At 44.6% G+C, this 21,182-nt stretch overlaps 1 protein-coding gene across 1 annotated transcript in view; it reads left to right on the top strand.

The window, feature by feature from the left end:
• The window catches only part of THADA (THADA armadillo repeat containing), a 354,225-nt gene that overhangs the window by 294,098 nt on the left and 38,945 nt on the right, over nucleotides 1-21,182 (top strand). The window contains exon 36 of the mRNA XM_072140258.1: nucleotides 1,829-1,960. Within this exon, the coding sequence (XP_071996359.1) occupies nucleotides 1,829-1,960 (132 nt within the window). The remainder of the gene's footprint in view (nucleotides 1-1,828; nucleotides 1,961-21,182) is intronic.

Below are 21,182 nucleotides of genomic sequence, written 5' to 3'. Positions count from 1 at the left end.
AATGCTGTATACAGTCACAGGCTCTGCTTCCTTCGTCCGCTTCCCATTTGTGCTGTAGAATTTTAGGATCTTTGTATTTTGTAGAGATTGTAACTTTCCGGAGAATTGTTTGTTCCTTTATAGAATTGCGGAGCTGCATGAGTGGAGGAGGAGAACGTTACACTTCAGGGATGAAAGATGAAGGGGCTTAACAAACACAAACAAAGTTTATTTTAAACTTGATTTTTTTTTTCCAGAAAGTTCTACATTGCTCCACCGAGAGCTCCGAGTCCCCTGGGCAACAGGCAGACATCAAAGCATTCTCCTCCATCCTGATTCCCAGGGCGACCATCACTGAGCAACTCTCTAAAATTACCAGCTACAAGGGTTCAGGCCCTCAATAAATATACAAAAGCTGCCCTGCTCATAAATAGCTCCGTTACCCCTGACACTTGGCTAAGAGAGAAACTATACACCAGTAAGCGGACCGCATGGAGAGTCCTGTACAAAAACAGCCAAATCTCCAAAATACAGCACAAGTAGGAAAACTGGCGAACCTTCATAGGAGAAGTAGAGATCATCTTATTAGTCACTGTCCCGAAAAAAAGAAAAAGAAATTAATTTGCATAATTCAAAAAAAAAAAAAACAGCCGTAAATTTCTAAAGCTGTGTGTAATGCCACAGGTCACCAGCAGTGGCCACTGTAGTGGAGTAGTGATGAGCGGACCCGTTAGAATTCAATTTTGAATTCGAATTTAAAAACGGTAACACCCACGATCGGTGCTGGCAATGATCACGAGGGTTAACTCTAAATACGGATGGCAAATTCTCCAATGACATTTAAACGGCTGCCCCAAGACTAGCATACTGGAAGTTATCAGCCCCTGAGGCACTGTGCCTTTATTACACCTGTTTTTATTATATGCAAATGAGTAGACATGAGTCAACTTCTGACGAGAATAGTCAAGTTTTCTCCAGGAAGCCAGTGAGCCACGCCTCCTTCTTTTGACTGACAGCTCTGTGTCTCTTCAAATCTCGGCCGGCACAGACAGGAAGTTCTTTCCCTATCCACTTCCTGTTCTTACTAGAATGCTGCCCCTTTTCACTAAGCAGTGAGCACTGTGTAAGAAACAGTAGATCTTCTCACCATTTCACGCACCCTCGATAGGCCCAACCACGTGCCAGTGGGAGAGGCCAAACATAGACAGAAAAGGTTTTAATGGTAGGAGGAGGCAGATTTAGGCAGGGACGTCAGAGCTGCAGTTTTCAACAAAGGCGCAGTGGGTGGGTAAGGTTTATTGTGCCTGTTCTTAATAACATGATGATAGGTTCCCTTTAAATATGACTCCACGCCTATACAAGTGGCAAAAGATCGAGGCTTCCATCAAATATATATGTTATACGTGGTGGAATACTCTCCATTGTCCACTTCCAGCTAAGAAATATGTGAATACTCACTCAACTGATGGTCAAAGGTGACAAGTTCATGAACACGTATGGTTCCACCAAGCAGGTGTTTCCACCGGGAAGATAGGAATATTCTGAGAGCGGACATCTTTAGTTGCAGCTCCGTTTGAGGAAGCACATCTTTGTCATCATCATACACCTTATTAGGGGAGATTCGGATGTCCCCTGTATACACACTACAAAGTTATCGTAAGGTTTCATTACGTTTTGGTTAACTTACTGTGGCCTTCACGTCAAGGATTGACATAAAGATGTGGCCTTCACATCAAGGATTGACATGAAGATTCAAACCTCAAGTTGCTTTTCCCCAGTTTATCCAGCAAGATAGTCTTTCCCGAAATCTTACATCCCGCAGTAAGAAGATTCCCTTGTGTCTTTACAGGTCTATCGGATACACTACAGCTATGGATGTGTGTACTGTGGCTCCTGCAGTGTGAAGATCCAGAGGTCAGAGATGTTGCGGCAGATATCATCCGCGTCTATCACGTTCAGAAGAGTAACCCTTCCGGAGCAGGTACTGCGGATATCAGGAGATTATATTGTGGATGATTTAAAGGAAACCTACCACTTGTAGTGGCAGGTTTCCGATGGCAATACCGGGCACCAGCTCAGGGTGAGCTGGTGCCGGAGCTTATTTTAGTTAGTGTTTTAAACCGCGGTATCGCGGTTTAAAACACTTTTTAAACGTTACAGCCGGCGCAGGCAGGTACGCGCTCGGCGCTTACCGTGCACGCGGCTACATAGGAAGTGAATGAGAGCCTCGTGCACGGCAAGCGCCGAGCGCGTACCTGCCTGCGCCGGCTATAACGTTTAAAAAGTGTTTTAAACCGCGATACCGCGGTTTAAAACACTAACTAAAATAAGCTCCGGCACCAGCTCACCCTGAGCTGGTGCCCGGTATTTTCATCGGAAACCTGCCACTACAAGTGGTAGGTTTCCTTTAATATTAATACTGATGATAGATGGGGAAGAGTCTTTGTACAGTCCTTGGCTCTGGCGTCGGAGTTCAGGGACGGGAGGTTTCGCATGGTTGATCTCCTTTATTTGCGGTGATACAACTTAATAGCTCCTTGAAGATTGAGGCAAACAGTTCATGTTGGTTTTGCCCAATTCATATCATACACTCACCGGCCACTTTATTAGGTACACCATGCTAGTAACGGGTTGGACCCCCTTTTGCCTTCAGAACTGCCTCAATTCTTCGTGGCATAGATTCAACAAGGTGCTGGAAGCTCCTCAGAGATTTTGGTCCATATTGACATGATGGCATCACACAGTTGCCGCAGATTTGTCGGCTGCACATCCATGATGTGAATCTCCCGTTCCACCACATCCCAAAGATGCTCTATTGGATTGAGATCTGGTGACTGTGGAGGCCATTTGTGTCCAGTGACCTCATTGTCATGTTCAAGAAACCAGTCTGAGATGATTCCAGCTTTATGACATGGCGCATTTGAAAGTAGCCATCAGATGTTACAGGGTACATTGTGGTCATAAAGGGATGGACATGGTCAGCAACAATACTCAGGTAGGCTGTGGCCCATCTGCCTCAAAGTTCGACGTACTGTGTGTTCAGAGATGCTCTTCTGCCTACCTTGGTTGTAACGGGTGGAGATTTGAGTCACTGTTGCCTTTCTATCAGCTCGAACCAGTCTGCCCATTCTCCTCTGACCTCTGGCATCAACAAGGCATTTCCGCCCACAGAACTGCCACTCACTGGATGTTTTTTCTTTTACGGACCATTCTCTGTAAACCCTAGAGATGGTTGTGCGTGAAAATCATAGTAGATCAGCAGTTTCTGAAATACTCAGACCAGCCCTTCTGGCACCAACAACCATGCCACGTTCAAAGGCCTCAAATCACCTTTCTTCCCCATACTGATGCTCGGTTTGAACTGCAGGAGATTGTCTTGACCATGTCTGCATGCCTAAATGCACTGAGTTGCCGCCATGTGATTGGCTGATTAGAAATTAAGTGTTAACGAGCAGTTGGACAGGTGTACCTAATAAAGTGGCCGGTGAGTGTATACAATGTATGAGAACTGTCACAACTGGTGGAGGAGCAAGGGAGCCGCCTGTTGTAATTCCCTAAACCCATTAGATCACACTGGTCATAATCCAATGGGAATTTTCTCAAAAACATAAAACCTATTTTCTTTCATTTTCATTTACTTGTGTCTGTATTTAGGATGGCTTATAGTAAAAGTTTAATTTCCAAGAATCTGTGACACTGATATTCCCTCTAGCTTATTTTGTGGCCCTCCAGAATATTGATTACAGATTGTGCCCTAATTAAGCAAGTTAAGTTTTTGGTGCCAATGACCAGTGGTTCTCTACTTCTTAATGCTGCAACCCTTGGTTATAATTTTGGTAGGGTTATGAATCATAATTGTAGTCACAGTGATTCCTCCAGTAGTCACCCTAATACCTATAGTAGACAGTAGTCACTGTAATCCCCCAGCAGTCACAGTAATACCGCCAGTAGTCACAGTGATCCCCTCAGTAGCCAGTAGTCATATTGATTCCTATAGTAGCCAGTAGTCACAGTAATACCCACAGTAGCCAAAAGTCACAGTGATCCCCCCAGGAGCCAGTTGTCATAGTAATACTCACAGTAGCCAATAGTCACATAAATGCCCCCAGTAGCCAGTTGTCACAGTGATGCCCCCAGTAGCCAGTTGTCACAGTGATGCCCTCAGTAGTCAGTAGTAACAGGAATGCCCCCAGCAGTCATAGTAATACCCACAGTAGCCAGTAGTCTCAGGAATCCCCCCAGTAGCCAGTTGTCACAGTGATAGCCCTGTAGCATATGAAAAAATAACCTACCTTGTTCCTATCGGTCTGCACCTTTTTCTCGGATCTTACTGCCTTCTTCACTCCAATGCTGAAGCTGAAACATAGGCAAATGTCACCTATGCTGCATCTACTATCACACAGACCGTGCTGAGAAAGCTTCTGTCCTATGCTGCCACATGTGCCATGCGGTGTCTCGGTTTCTAAGACAGTCGGAAAATACTTATTTTCAATGGTCTTAGGCGACCCCTGTAAAAGGGTCGTTCCACCCCCAAAGGGTTCACAACCCACAGCTTGAGAACCACTGACGCAGACCAATACTAGTGCATATTACAGTAGACAAATCCATTTCCCACATGGATCTACTGTCCATGCAGACCACACATGGGAGAAAACAAAGTTCTTTCATAACAGTAATACAGGCAGATGTCAGGGCAGACAGAACAGGTTTAGATACTTGTGGAACATTTTGAAAACTTTGCTCAGGCAACTTCCTATAAGAGAAGTTGCCTTAAACCGAGGTTTGGTGGACCATAAGGAAGTACTTGCTCTAACCTTTTAGGAGAAAGGTTCACACTTCAGTTCTAGGACTAGGTGGTGGCCGACCTTGTAGACCAGGTAATGGACAGAGTGGACACTGCACACTTGCTCAATAGACCCCATCAATAAAACAACACTGTACATGAGGCTAAATATAATTCTTTGAAGAACAAATCTAGAGACACATTGTAATAAAGTGAAGATATTCCGAACTACTATTTATTGTAAACTATCCTCTGTCCTATGTCATAAAACGGACAGACGGAGCATCACTTAATATTATATTACATTGGAATTGCTACATTTTCCATTTCTCACTGTCCAGTTCTGGAAACCCATCGGTATGAAGGATGTGTCCCCTCCCATCTGGTATCCACCATAAGGAGAAGTCTCACACAATGCATTAAATTTCACTTCAGTCCTTGATGCTCTGAGATTTTACCCAAAAAAACCAGTAAGCCGTTCCTTGCTATGGGCTGGCACACCGGCGGCCTCTAGAGCTCGTAGGCAGTGGGAGGACGGGGAACAGTAAAACCTAGTTATTTTTCCAGATGTTTCAGCTCAGTTCCCTGTCACATTTGTCCCAGAATAATAGTGCGCTCATTTCGGAGAAGCATCTACACATCCAAAATTCATTAAGCCCGTCATAAACCAACCAGACGTGGCAAAGAGAACGGGAAAATGAGCGAGGAGAAGGCCGGAGCGAGGCGCGCTTGTTCTACTAGAGTATTTATAAAAGCATCTGGTCGCTGGCATCTCACCCGTATATATAATGTGCTCCAATGTTCCCAGTCACTGGAGGTGATTGTGGAGAAGCTGGAGTGGTTTCCATCTATGGGGGGGGGGGCATTGTCCCGATGTGTAATATTAATGAATATAAACTTTATAACTAACACTTGGCCCATGACTAGTTGATACAGTAAAAAAAAAAATCTTTACATGGATTTTGGCAAACCAACCAAATTAATCTCTCACGCATTAACTAAACCAGATGTTCAACGTTAAGAGCCTGGAAATCCCCAAGAATCCCAGAGTTGGTATCTGCAGGACGCCATGGTCTCATGTGAATACTGGCAGATGGACCTGTAGTAAATAGCCTATTGTAGGAGATGTGATGGACCATGGTAAATGTTCTGCCCTCTACTGTCAGGTCTCTGCCCATCAGAGCTGATGGGGCTTGTCTAGAGGAGATGACTATTCCATCAGCACGGCAAATCCTAGCAGATCTCTATGTGACACTTGTGATCATCATCGTGGCTACCCGCAGGTGTGTCAGTGAATTTGGTTGGTGGATACATAGACCTCTATCAGTACATGTAGTCCCCGGGTTACGTACATGATAGGTTTGTTCTTAAAGGGGTTCTCCAGTCATAGCAAGTTAAGGCCTATCCATTGCATAGGGCCCAAATTGCTGATCGGCGGGGGTCAGTGATGAGACCCTCACGGATCTCTAGAACGGAGGTCTGTAGAACCCCTTTTGTGCTTGAGATGCAGTTCTATTCATCTCTCTGGTGATGGCAAAGATTGGTGAGTAAGGCGCTGGGCTATTTCCGTCAGCGCTACATAGAGGAACCGAGCAGCTGGCGCATGCGCGACTGGCTGCTCCAGTCATCTGGAACCCAACAGGGGTACAATGGATCCCGTTCTCGAGATCCGTGGGGGTACCATAACTGAGACCCCCGCCGATCAGCAAGTTAGGTCCTGTCCTGCTGATCGGGCCAAACTTGCTATGACTGGAGAACCCTTTTAAGTAGAATTTTTATGTAAGTTAGAACCGATATATTTTATAGTTGTTTCTCCAGACAAAACACTTTTTCATCCCAGTGACAATTGGATATTTTGTGCTGTCAAGGGACCAAGGATTATCAATAAAGCTTCATTACAGACACCTTACAGCTGATCATTGCAGTCTGGGACTATAGTAACATCGAGAGAGCTTCACCAGAGATCACAGGGGGCAGAGGGGTCCATCTGTAAGGGGATCATCTGTAAGTCGGATGTCCGTAAGTTGGGGATTGTCTGTATAACTTACTACATGCCTCACCATTCAACAGGCTTTGCAGAAATAAGTAGTCCAGTGTGTACATGAGGATGAGGAATAACACTGTTGCTGTGGTAATCATCTATGGCCTCCTTCCTTCTAAAATCAAGTTTGCAATGTATTCAAATTAGTCAGAAGGGCTCTGGTGGGCGTTATTAGAGCACCACATGCTCTGGCTTCACAGGCTTCTCCCACATCTTCTTCTCATATTTGTTAACCCTGGCCTCCTTCCTTCTAACATCAATTTACGCTCCCTCCTTCTACCTGATATACTCTCACAGCAGCAGGGAGTTTCATCTAACAGTGGGAGGAGGAAGTGCTCCTGCACAGTATAACAGCCTGTGAAGCTACAACAAAAAGGTATTCATTTAACACAGCTAGGAGCCCTTCTGACTTATTAGCATAATTATAAAAGTTGATTTTACAAGGAAGGAGGCCATGGATAACAAATATAAGAAGATTACCACAGTCCCGGTGCCTGGATCTATGAGTAATGTCCCTGGTTTATCAGGATGGATTTGGTAAGTCTATTGATCATTTAGAAGAGTCATATAGGACATTATAGAGAAATAATGACCGGATAATGTGGATATCGCTCATTTTGGATATAATTCAGTTACATGTATCCAGAACCTAAAGGGTAAAGAGAATCTGCCAGCCTAATGCACACAGGCAGCAGTAACCATACATGCTATAGTCTCTCCTCTAGATTCATACACCCACACGCAGTCTATCATCCTCCATTCCAGCCATTATTCTGATTTACTGAACTTATCCAGATTATCAGATTCATTCCTCATTGTTTCCCGGCTATTAGGGTGATTCATGGAGGTTGAGGTCCCGCTAATCATCTATCACTGGTGATATGAAAATTACAAAGTGAACATAAGAGCGTTATCTCCCCGTGTGAATGATGGGAGTGATGAAAGAGGAGACGGCGCCGACTTCAGCCATTGTTCTGCGTAGCCATATTATTCTTTATCGATGTATTATGGGACGGTGACACTAAGCGGCAGCATTTGTATGATAATAATCTTTATTTATATAGCACCATCATTGGCCCTAGTGTTTTCTTCTTTTCATTACTTTATATACAAGTATAGCAAAAATACTGATTACTACATTCACTGTGCAACCCAGAGGCCGGGTAATAGGATGTTGTTGCTTCCTTCCAGAGCCAAGTACATAAATACATACAGGATTCATATGTAATATATTGTGTATTGGGGCATGTAACAACCACTGTATGAATATTACGGCATACCCTGCTATAATATCACTCCTATAGAAGTGAATGTGTTTCTTGCTATACTTCCATTCACCCGGGAGCTAGTTGGAGCTGTAATAGGGACCACAGATTTAAATATTATTTATATTGCAACACCCCTGCCAATGCATAGGCAAGGTGGTTGTTGCGAATAGCGCCCTCACCCTAGCTCAACTCATGCAGATGCTGCCTCTAGGAGAACTTAGTGATTGCAGCTGTAGCCACAGCCTTGTGACTGTCCAATTTTGTTCTTGTAATATAAGCTGGAAGATGATTGGAGGAGTGCTTCCGCCTGACCAGGGAGTATATAAACCCCTGCTGGACGGAAGGGGTTTTGGTAATGGTCTTCTAAGAAAACCAGACCTCGGGGTCTGTCTGCCACAGTCACTGTCCTAATTCCAGGAACTACAGCTGTCTCAGGCCATCGCCTAACACCCAGGGCAAGCTTGGAGACATAAGCCCAGAACTGAGAATCACCACCCAGACTCAGTTCTATCTGCACCAGCAGACTTACCTACTACCAGACTGCATGTAAACTTCCTGTGGACCGGCTCTTCATGACTCCTCCAGCTTGCGAATCTGCTATTACCAGTTCTGACCGTTGCCTGCCGTTATAAAGAACTGTAAGTTAATTTGCACAATGTTGCCCCCATCTGATCCCTGGATACGGCTGTCTACCACCACGGGCTTCCCCATCCATCTCCCAGGGATTCATCCTATAAACACCTCAGGGGTTGCCTCAGGAAGAAACCAGTATAGCAGCCTCTCCCTCCATATTTCTTTCACACACCACCTGCTGGAGAGCTGCCAGGCTGTAGGACAGCCCTCTGGTCCCCATACCAAGCACCGTGACACTAGCGTGCCTGGGCCGCTACCGCCAGTCACTTCAGTATTCTGGGCCTCCAGGCCCCAAGTAAAGGCTAGATCCCGGTGGGGGATGTTGCATACATATACACTTTTTCAATTGGAATTTAAAATAATTTGCCATCTTATACAAGATGCCTAGGTTAAAGTGATTGGCCACTTTTCAATAAATCCTTTATTATCTGTATCCAGTCTTCTAGACTCTACTCAACGGAATATATTGGGGAGAAAAGGATCGGGCCATTGGTTTATTGGCTCAGAGACAATAGGCTACTGCCACCACCACATGAGGTGCTATCACATGTCCACTTAAGTCATGGTGCTGCATATTCAGATAAGTAGGGTTTAGCTCCAACCCTAGGTTTTACGGAGACCATGGTGCCCCCATAATAATAGAATGTACACAAATATCTCAATTATTAAAATGCACGTACCTGAAACAGTTCTCTTTGGATAGTGTCACATCCAGCTCCCTCCAAAAATCCCGACTCTAGGACCCTCCAAGCAGTGCCAGCCATACCGCTCCGTATACTAGAGTATGTAAGTAACTTGGCATGTGGCTATGTATTAGCGAGCAGTAGGACCTCAGAGAGTCCTCGTCGATAAATAGTCAAACTCTCCTTCCTCTAAAGATTCCAGGCACTCCCTTCCATTAGCAGAGCTTTAGATGGGTTCCTACACCTGGAACTCTAAATATTCTCTTTATGTAGCAGTTCCAGCACTTCCACCATGGACAGTGTCCAAACATCATAGCCAGAGAGTTTCGGTTCCCCCGCTGTATTGAACCCTTTGTGTTTCACCCAAGGTGATTGCCAGAGGCACCATGCCTGGATAAATCGAGCAAATACTGGGATTTCTGCTTAGCGGTCCCCACCCGCTCACTCACTATTAGGTTTCTACGTGGAGTTGTAGGTGAACAATTCCTTTTAGGATCTGAGAATCTTCTTTGTCATCACTTTGTGGATTTTTGAGGTTTTTTTTTTTAAAGACCTGAGACTCCACCAATTCCTTCTCCATAGTTCTGTATCATGTGCCGGCAAGTGGCAAACTAGCGTAAGGAATCTTAAGACGTTGGCCTTGTGTTTGATTAAGTGTTTTTCTTCTTCAAAGCCCCTCGCATGCAAGTTCAAGTTACTGAACCCAAATGAATACATAACACTCTGCATAATAACTGCTACAGATCGCCCCGGCCGGGGGAGTATCGGCTTTCGGCCGCACTATTTGCTTTTCTTTCGCGTTTCACTTATTTGTACAGTCTTGGCTTTGACCATAATGTAATTTCAAGTTATGACAACCCTTCCAGCTCGCCCCGTTTTGGACTCAAATCCTCCTGTCGCCATTTCCTTCCAATTTCTCACTTATTGTGAATGTGTTATATGGAGTTTCTTTATGACAATGAAATTCATTTTTGGATTGGTACCGTAGTTTTGCTGTTGTTATTTCTCATTTTTCTTGATTTTTTTAAAATACATTGTAAACTCAACTGTTGATTCTTAAAGGGGTTGGCCACTTTTCAATAAGTCTCTTCGGTTAGACATGTCTCTGCATGTACATGTACCTGTGTCCTTGCCTCCTTTGATAGCTTCAGGTTTTCTCTGTTCTCACCATGCTGCCCTCTGCATATACACACAACTTCCTCTCTCACTCTGTTCTAGGCCTTCCTTATGGTGTCAACCTCTGTGTCTGCCTTTCGACAGTTCATCCTCATTGACAGATACTGGGGAGGGGGAGCAGGATGAGTCATAACTCTCCTGCCACATCTCCTCCTATTTAGAGCTCAGATATATAAACCAAGAATCACAGAGAATCTGCACACAGAACAAAAGTAATTAGCAGGACTGCTGAATCACTTGATGAGCAATCAGGGATTATCTACAAAGAAGTAAAGGCACATGGGAAACTTATATAAAAGAGCGACCAAACCCTTTATTTCCATTTCATTCAGTTGTATATAAGTTGGTTGTACTTGTTCCAAGTTTTATTATTACTAAAATGTGTTCTGTTATCACTAATTCATGGAGCACCAGGTTGAACCACAACCACGGAATCTTATGTTCAAAACCAACAATGCCTGCTAATAAAGGGTTATCGTCCTCCCCATATCACCTAAAATTAGCTGCCAAAGATACACTGTACCTTAATAACAGCCATTTGTCTGATATGCAAATTTGCCTTCTTGACTTTTATCTTTTGGTTTTGACTCTTCTCCTCTCCAAGGCTGATCCCTTATTTTGACTTACAGCTCAGTGTCTCATTGTACTTGTACCATCAGCCAATATTCGACTACAGACATATAAAGCTCTATTTACCTTGTAACAATTTTTTTTACACAATGCCTTGCATTACATTTATGTCATGTGACCAGGGTGATGTCATCTAAGGTCCTATACTCTTTACATTTGCAAAATATACCCCATGTATTTGTCTGATCACATGAAATCACAGCAGCCTCCATGGAGGATGAAGAGGAATAGAAGTCTATGGAGGCTGTTGGGATTTCATGTGAGCAGATAGATACATTGGGTACCTTTTAAAAATGTAAAAGGTATATGACCTTAGATGACATCACTCTGGTCACAAGAAGTGAATATAAAACAAGGTCACATGACAAGAACTGCTGAATAGTGTTAAATAGTGGATAAAATTGATTTATGGGGATGTGAGAGAAACAATTGTTAACTAAAAGAAGGTTGTCAGCTAGTTACTAAACCTCTATAGAAACCTGTCACTAGCTGTGTTTGTGAAAAAGTGATGACGGGTTCCCTTTAAGTTGAATGGCAAAATCGGTAATTGCCAAACACACTCCGAAAATTGTGTCTGTCAACATTCGGCACTCTGATACACAATGAAAATAACCATACTTGACCTATACCTGAGAAGACCCATACTATACTAGAACTATACCACAAGTTCTCTCCGCAGAGGGGATAATGAAACATGTGACAAGCCCTTTAAGGAAAACTATCTACATTGTCTAACTTCGTAAAAAGAGTAGTATCATCCTGAAATGGTAAAAATAGAAAACCTTGACGGTTTGAGTTCCTGGAAGCAGCTGTCAGTGTTCACCATAGACATGTTCCAGAGACCTGTATATATGGGATCACAGTTTCTCTCTTCCCGGATATTTTTTACATGTTACGGGTGTTGTGGCTGAATGTAGCGAAATGGTCAGCAGTAACAGATGATTGGAGGAACAGACTACACAGGGTTTTGTTGGTAGTCTGTTACCGTGGTGATACATCAAAATGCAATGTATCAAAAAAACTTGGTGTTAACGAGAGGTGGACGGTTCCTTTTCCGCTCCAGCTGGATTTGTTGATAATCCACAAGAAGAGGGTCGGAAGAGTTTTCCAAATTTCGCCATGTGAACAAACCCCCCGTTTCTTGTAGTTAAAGTTCCAGCCATACCGGCATTGAGATGGCCATTGGCTCTAGGCTCCCTCCCTCTGATTTTCTCTATCTTCCTCGTTTCAATCTTCTCGTGATTGTCTCTGGCGAGATGTTCCCCTGTGGAATTGTGGTTGGAATCCTCTGTACATGTTCTTCCCGACTTGTCTGCTTTGCTTGTCGGTACTTTGGACTTCTCCCTGTACTGGGGCATTAGAGTATTGGGGTCTGTGTCCATATGGTCTTCTCCAGTAGTATGGAGGGCTTTGTTGGTTATCTCCGTCTACCACCTTGTCATTTCCTTCGGTCTACTTTCACTTCTTTGGTGGTTTTTTTCCTAAGGGGGCCACACAAAGACTGCATCACCCAGGGGCCCAAGTAAACCATGAGCCAGCCCAGTGTATGTACGTATATGTACCGTAATATAACGCATTGATGATATATTGTATTATAGAAGCATCTTGTGATGAGTCAATGAGACAATGGCTGTACCCTGTTGCCTGGATACAATAACTCCTCACATCTGTGTCCACAGGTTATAATTACAGACTTTATAGAGTTTCTCTTATTTAAAACAAAAAAAAAAAACTTTTCTCAATTAATAACTTGCTAGAAATAAAAGTGACAGGTCTATGGCAGGAGAACGCTCACACCGCTCACCCCAAGAAGCTTTTTCATCTTTTAATATCCGGCAGTAGGAGCTAACCTTGAAGATTGAGCCTTTCTTTCTTACTCCAGTTGTTTACCCAGAGTTTTTTTTTTTTTTTGAGTCTTTCATATGGAAATCTGCATAGGCCTGAAGTTCAAAAGAAGCCTGGCAGCCCTCCCGGGGGCTCTTGTATCCAGGCCTTGATGTTTGTTTTTCCAAATCTGAATACCACCAGCAGAGGATCTACTCCTTTACGTAACAACTACTTGGATCTGGGAGTCATCAATATGGCAGATCCACCAAACGGAGAAGATGGAAGATGATTTGCTTATGATTCAAGAACAGACTTTGGATTTAAAGGGTTATTCCTATCTTGTTTTTATGATGGTACAGATATATCCATCCTCAACTTGACTCTTACAACACCCTTCACAGGGACATCACACAATAAAACATATTGAAATCAATAGAAAAAAAGTCAGAGGTTGTCCAGGAATTCTGGAAAACCCCTTGTGGTACTTACCTTACTCTGGCTCTCTGACCCCCATGTTGCACCCTTACTTCCAGTCTTTAGCACTTATTCCCAGCTGTGCCGGTAAGGGTATCATGGGACTGGCACAATCTATGGCCTCCATGGTCCACAGGATGTTGCATCAGAAAACGTGATGTTCTGAGTAGGACAATGATAATTAAAACAGGTCCCATGGATCCCCCAACCCCAGTACATCCAAGTGGACATAGGATTCAGAGACTGGAAGTCACGGCAGGAGTCGGAGCAGTACATTTTGTTTTTATCTTGCCACAATTGTCCTGCCTCACTAGAGATTTTTCCAGCAGAAACCCGAAACGGCGACCAAAAGTAGTAAAGGAGTAGTCAACAAACAAGGCAGTAGAGGGAGTACACTGCAGGAATGGGGTGTCCCTGTTCTGGCCACCCTTTGGTCACTGGAGAATCCCTTTGATTAAAGTGTTTGAGTGCGTCACTGTCTTCCCTGCAAAATATATGCAGTGGGCACCTCGGAGATTGAGGTGCTTAGAGAAGTACATTGGTGCCTGGCCAACCATTGTGAGGGCAACTCCATCGATCTTCAATACTTTGAATATATCTCTTCCCTGTCTATGTACCTTTTATCTTATGTGTGTATAGTCCATGATGGTGAATGTGTTACAGTCTTCAGCGTAGATCTGCTTCTCCAGGACTTTGGCCTCCACCACCTTATAAAATGTTGGCACGTGCTACCTCATTATTGTCCGCCTCGCATACACCACAGTAATTTCCTCGCACAATCATGGCCCGGTGCCAGAGGTGCCGCCAGTATTTCACGTTTGAGATGCTGCCAGTTGACACTTATTTTGCGAAAAACATTGCTGCGATTAAATATCAGATGGATTGTTTTGTTTTGCTATGAAAGAAAACCGTAGAGAGTTACACTTTTCTCCGGCTGACCTTTGGCGTTGTAACCACCCTGCGGTTTATCGGAGGAGGGCCGGGACTTTGTTGTTGCTCTCCCATGCATTGAGGTGTAAACCTCTGGAGGTTTGTTTTATTGCCTCTGTTGGGAGGTGAGGACACAGGAAGGTATTGTATTCAGCTTTTGGTAAATCTAGATTCTAGCCTTTGAAATCTAATTGAATTACTGATCCATGGCTGTGCAAAGTCTAGACTGATTCATACTAATAAAAGTCTTAGCAAAAGTTTAGATTGGAGTTACATTATTCTCGGTAATGAAGAGCATGGGCATGGTGGAGAGAAGAGGACCATCTGTCCCCGGTCATGTGATACAGTGCAGTTTATTGTAGTGGTGATAATTTATACCATGTGCTATGGCTGAAATACAGCCTGGATCTCGCCGGACCCAAATATTCTAAGTGGGAGGTTAGTTCAGAGCTGTATTCACATGGGATGGCCAAGCGAGCTGAGAGCAATCCGATCTGAAGAACCTATCCAGTGTTCCTATGTAGCGTAACCACTTTTTATGGCTCATATTTTGTGCTTTGTTACACTTGTGGTAATATTATACTGTGTGACTCTTAAGTGGCTCCACCGCATCATTTTTACCCTTCGATGTAGACCCAAATTCTAATTTCCTATATGAGGTGGGGATAGATCCTGCGTAATGACTTATAAAGTAACATGCTAAGAGTCTAGTAATATGGGTGATCTTGATTGCAAAAATGAAAGTCTGGGCCCCTGTCCCTTGCTATGTTCATGGCACAGAAAGAACAGTATCAGAGTCTTGTTTTTCTAATATATCATGGCTTAAGTTTCTGGTGCCAAAGCTTTGATGTGCAGGAGATCCCTATGTCTACCTACACTGGTAAGGAACTTTGGATCTGCTGTAGAGACACAATCGCCCTACAAAACGGAAGTTTTATATAAAGGATCCCCTCTCTGAACAGTAGGAGCCGAAAGTGGGGATCCTCTTTTTAAATCTGCAGGAGGCGAATGCAAGGATCCTGTCTCGGAAACAGCAGGAGCCCCCGTACTCCAATGCTCCTCGGCTCCATAGAGATGAACGGGGCGGCCCGGACATGTGCGCCTGCTCCTTTGCTCATCTCCGGGAGCATTGAGGGGTACTTTGAACCCCATCGGACCCCCCGTTCTCAGGTTCTGGGGGGTCTTGTTTAGTGGGAGTACCCCTTTTAGAGTCTGGCAATATGACCAATCACTTATTCTTATGTGGATTAAGCGATCTACTACAGATATCTAGCAGCATCAATAAATGCCTGCTTAAACGTCTAGATTAATATATAAGGTGCACCGGATTATAAGGATGAATGACCAGCAGGTAGCAGACCTGTGCACAGTTCAAGGCAGCTGTTGTCTGTAAGTACGGTTCATATATAAGGCGCACTGGACTATAAGGCGCACCTTTGATTTCTGAGAAAATCAAAGGATTTTTTGTGCGCCTTATAGTCCGAAAAATACGGTACTTGTTCTGTGTCTGTCTTTCAATAAAGCTTCGGGCAATTGTTACCCCTACCCTCTCCCTATTCACCCCACACCCTTTTCCGATTTTTAGGAGAAATAGCTGTCGTTCGACCAGTGGGTATTAAAGGGATATGGCCAGCATTAAGAAAAAGGGGAGGTCTATAGTGCACACTATTTTTTTTAAAAAAAAGGTTTTACATAAGTATTTTGCACAAGAATGTAAGAGGATTGTGAGGTTTTTAATTCAATCATGAGGAATGTAACACGTTATAATAACTTAAGGATTTTCCATATTACTACTATTACAGCACAACCATTCAAATATCGAGCCATCTCATACAATGATAAAATGTGGAACCACTATAGAAGTGCATGCTCTATGTGGGGACCGCACAGGGTCAAGTAATTAGAAGCCATAATTGCCTCTGACATTGTAATTAAAGGAAACCTACCACTTTAAAATGACCCTTCTGACCCACAAATACCTTAAGCTAGCTCAGGATGAGCTGATGCCGAACCATATTTTCAATTAAACCAGAAACCGCTGTATTTGTAGAAAAATGATTTTCTTGTGGTACTAAAATCTGTCTTCGGCGCTTCTGTAAGCGTCATGCGGCGCGCACCCCGGACCCTGCTCCGCGGTCACGCTATCGTCAGCGCCGCTCCCGTCACTAATTTTGCAGTGCCCGAGAGCCGGGGACGTCACCGAGCTCTCGGGCACACTAGCGGATGCGCACCACCTCCTCCCGGCGCGTCGCGGCCGGATCCCATTGCGCATGCGTGAAGTCCCGAAGCCTCGCGATACTACGAGGCTTCGGGACTTCGCGCATGCGCAATGGGATCCGGCCGCGACGCGCCGGGAGGAGGTGGTGCGCATGCGCTAGTGTGCCCGAGAGCTCGGTGACGTCACCGGCTCTCGGGCACTGCAAAATTAGTGACGGGAGCGGCGCTGACGAGAGCGTTACCGCGGAGCAGGGTCCGGGGTGCGCGCCGCATGACGCTTACAGAAGCGCCGAAGACAGATTTTACTACCACAAGAAAATCATTTTTCTAGAAATACAGCGGTTTCTGGTTTAATTGAAAATATGGTTCGGCATCAGCTCATCCTGAGCTAGCTTAAGGTATTTGTGGGTCACAAGGGTCATTTTAAAGTGGTAGGTTTCCTTTAAAGGAAGCCTGTAAACATCTTGTCCGATACATGTCAACAATCTGTCGTAACGTCAGATCACAGATGATCCGACACTTTATTGTGGAGTCTGTGTGCAGCTACATGAGCTTTACAGCGAGAATTTATTCTTCACTCCAGCACTACAACATTTCTAATTTTGACTATAACATTTTCCTCATTTACCATATATAATCGAGTATAAGCTGAGAGCCCTAAATTGAACACAGAATACTGACTCCAGTATAAGCCGAGGGTGGGAATTGCATTGGTCACTGCCCCTCCCCCCCCCCAGTATATAGCCAGCCAGCCAGCCTCCTGTAGTATATAACCAGCCAGCCCCTGTAGTATATAGCCAGCCTCCTGTAGTATATAAGCAGCCAGCCCCTGTAGTATATAGCCAGCCTCCTGTAGTATATAAGCAGCCAGCCCCTGTAGTATATAGCCAGCCTCCTGTAGTATATAAGCAGCCAGCCCCTGTAGTATATAGCCAGCCCCATGTAGTATATAACCAGCCAGCCCCTGTAGTATATAGTCTTCCAGCCCCTGGCCCCCGCGGTCCGTCGCAGGCACCATGACGTCAGCCACTTGATGCCAGCGCACACATTAGAATGTCAGCGTGCGGAGGATCCTCTGGTACTCTGGTGGGCCAGTCCGACACTAGGTCCAACGGACCACCCATTCTTGTTATCTGTGGGGTCTCATCACTGAGACCCCCCATAATCAGCAAGTTAGGCCCTATCAGGTGCTTGGTGGGAAACCCCCTTTAAGCTTTGCTCTTGGGACAAACCAAGATCTCACAACGTTTTACCAAGCCTTTCAATTTTAAGGGTCATAAAATAATGGTTCTCCTTACGGAGACTTTTCCATTTCAGCCCGTGTTGCAGGTGTGTGCAGATCTATAGCCATTGATGCCCCATTATGGGATTCTGGAAAATAAGTTTTCCAGGATGGGATAAGGAAATCCACTACTTTTTTTTATCTTTTTTATCTTACAATCAGGAATGACTTTCAGGAAGCCTAATGACATGATGTGGGATTAAAGCTAAAACCAGTATATTTATTCCAGAAGGAACAGATTTCCAACTGTAGACAGCACTGTTTCAACCTGGTTGGGTCTCTTCAGCACAGTGTAGGGAACTGGTTTGGCTAAAGGAGAGGCTTTTTAACGGAGACTTTGTAAATGCTTTGCACTGCTTACTTAATTTTACCTTGAGATGGTACAATAATACAAGGATTTATTATTCGGTGGCCAATCAGCGGTGTCTGGATATCTCTGATTGGCAGAAGCGAAGTCCTGTTTTCCCTAACACATATGACCCAACTAAAAGATGCAAAGAACCAGAGACCGAAACCAAAATCTGAATCAAGGACACTTTCTTTTTTTTTTTTGGTTACACCTGCCCGGCCCCCGAGGCTTTTTCGAGGATCCATTTCATATTGCACAAAGCCTGGTGGAGTGAATAGTCCTGTGTAGCAATGTTCTCCTGAGGTTTAGGCCCTCGGCTAAGCTTCCAATGGACTGATCTCTGGATTTTTGTTTTAATTTCATCTCCTTGTTGGCAATGTCCCAGCAGTATCACGTTGAACCGAAGTCAAGTTCGGTGAAGCCGTTTTATTTATAGCGAGATGTGTACAAGAAGAATTATCATTGTTATTCTTGTGCTGTGCGGAGATCTTGGTAACACACGCGCTCCTGAGAAGAATTGCTTAAACACGGCATAAACAAAGTCATTCATTTTATATAAATATAGAAGCGGGTGAATGCGGGGAGGCAGGGTGCATGCGCGGCCACATCCCGGGGTGCACATTGTGCTGAGGAGGTGACGCTTTGTATATCTGCTCATATTGGGACCCAGGTGTCAGAACTTCTGTGTTTATGTAATAATCCATTATAATCTGCCAGGGTTTTACTTGTAAAAGAGAACTGATGCTTTATGTGCGGACTATTCCCTCTGGAGAAGGCAGTATTCCTCATTCCTGGGCAGGCAGCCATATTATTTTATGCAGAGAAATATTTTGCACCAGTCTATATATAAAAATAATAACCTGAGATATCCTTTATGTTACTTTTCCTTGCCTTGTTGTGTCGTCTTGTTATAGTTACCATTTTATCACTTCTCTTTCTTTTAAAAGCTGAATCGTTATATGTTAATACAAGGCCTTTTAGATTTCCTACAGTATTTAAGTGGGGGTTTTTTTCACCTGAAAGCTCCTCCCAAATAAGAAAACACAGATACTGTAAATGGCACATGGTAGGCGGACCCCCACTATTATAGTGTTACATCCGAGTTTGAAGACAGATAATCGGATATAACATGACCAATGTCTTCCTTAACACCTCCATGGATGATACATGGATAAGACAAGAAAACTGTGCCCATACTAGATAGGACAGGAGGAGTGTGCCCATACTAGATAGGACAGGAGGAGTGTGCCCATACTAGATAGGACAGGAGGAGTGTGCCCATACTAGATAGGACAGGAGGAGTGTGCCCATACTAGATAGGACAGGAGGAGTGTGCCCATACTAGATAGGACAGGAGGAGTGTGCCCATACTAGATAGGACAGGAGGAGTGTGCCCATACTAGATAGGACAGGAGGAGTGTGCCCATACTAGATAGGACAGGAGGAGTGTGCCCATACTAGATAGGACAGTAGAAGGAGGAGTGTGCCCATACTAGATAGGACAGTAGGAGGAGGACTGTGCCCATACTAGATAGGACAGTAGAAGGAGGACTGGGCCCATACTAGATAGGACAGTAGAAGGAGGACTGGGCCCATACTAGATAGGACAGTAGAAGGAGGACTGGGCCCATACTAGATAGGACAGTAGAAGTAAGACTGGGCCCATACTAGATAGGACAGTAGAAGGAGGACTGGGCCCATACTAGATAGGACAGTAGAAGGAGGACTGGGCCCATACTAGATAGGACAGTAGAAGGAGGACTGTGCTCATACTAGATAGGACAGTAGAAGGAGGACTGTGCTCATACTAGATAGGACAGTAGAAGGCGGACTGTGCTCATACTAGATAGGACAGTAGAAGGCGGACTGGGCCCATACTAGATAGGACAGTAGAAGGCGGACTGGGCCCATACTAGATAGGACAGTAGAAGGAGGACTGTGCTCATACTAGATAGGACAGTAGAAGGAGGACTGTGCCCATACTAGATAGGACAGTAGAAGGCGGACTGTGCTCATACTAGATAGGACAGTAGAAGGAGGACTGGGCCCATACTAGATAGGACAGTAGAAGGCGGACTGTGCTCATACTAGATAGGACAGTAGAAGGAGGACTGTGCCCATACTAGATAGGACAGCAAAAGGAAGACTGGGCCAATACTAGATAGGACAGTAGAAGGAGGACTGTGCTCATACTAGATAGGACAGTAGAAGGAGGACTGGGCCCATACTAGATAGGACAGTAGAAGGAGGACTGTGCTCATACTAGATAGGACAGCAGGAGGAGGACTGTGCCCATACTAGATAGGACAGCAAAAGGAAGACTGGGCCAATACTAGATAGGACAGTTGAAGGAGGACTGGGCCCATACTAGATAGGACAGTTGAAGGAGGACTGGGCCCATACTAGATAGGACAGTAGAAGGAGGACTGTGCTCATACTAGATAGGACAGTAGAAGGAGGACTGTGCTCATACTAGATAGGACAGTAGAAGGCGGACTGTGCTCATACTAGATAGGACAGTAGAAGGCGGACTGGGCCCATACTAGATAGGACAGTAGAAGGAGGACTGGGCCCATACTAGATAGGACAGTAGAAGGAGGACTGTGCTCATACTAGATAGGACAGTAGAAGGAGGACTGTGCTCATACTAGATAGGACAGTAGAAGGAGGACTGTGCCCATACTAGATAGGACAGTAGAAGGAGGACTGTGCTCATACTAGATAGGACAGTAGAAGGAGGACTGGGCCCATACTAGATAGGACAGTAGAAGGCGGACTGGGCCCATACTAGATAGGACAGTAGAAGGAGGACTGTGCTCATACTAGATAGGACAGTAGAAGGAGGACTGTGCCCATACTAGATAGGACAGTAGAAGGAGGACTGGGCCCATACTAGATAGGACAGTAGAA

The sequence above is a fragment of the Engystomops pustulosus genome, chromosome 3 (genome assembly GCF_040894005.1).
Source record: "Engystomops pustulosus chromosome 3, aEngPut4.maternal, whole genome shotgun sequence".
Lineage (NCBI taxonomy): Eukaryota > Metazoa > Chordata > Amphibia > Anura > Leptodactylidae > Engystomops > Engystomops pustulosus.
This window is presented reverse-complemented; position numbering and strand designations above follow the sequence as displayed.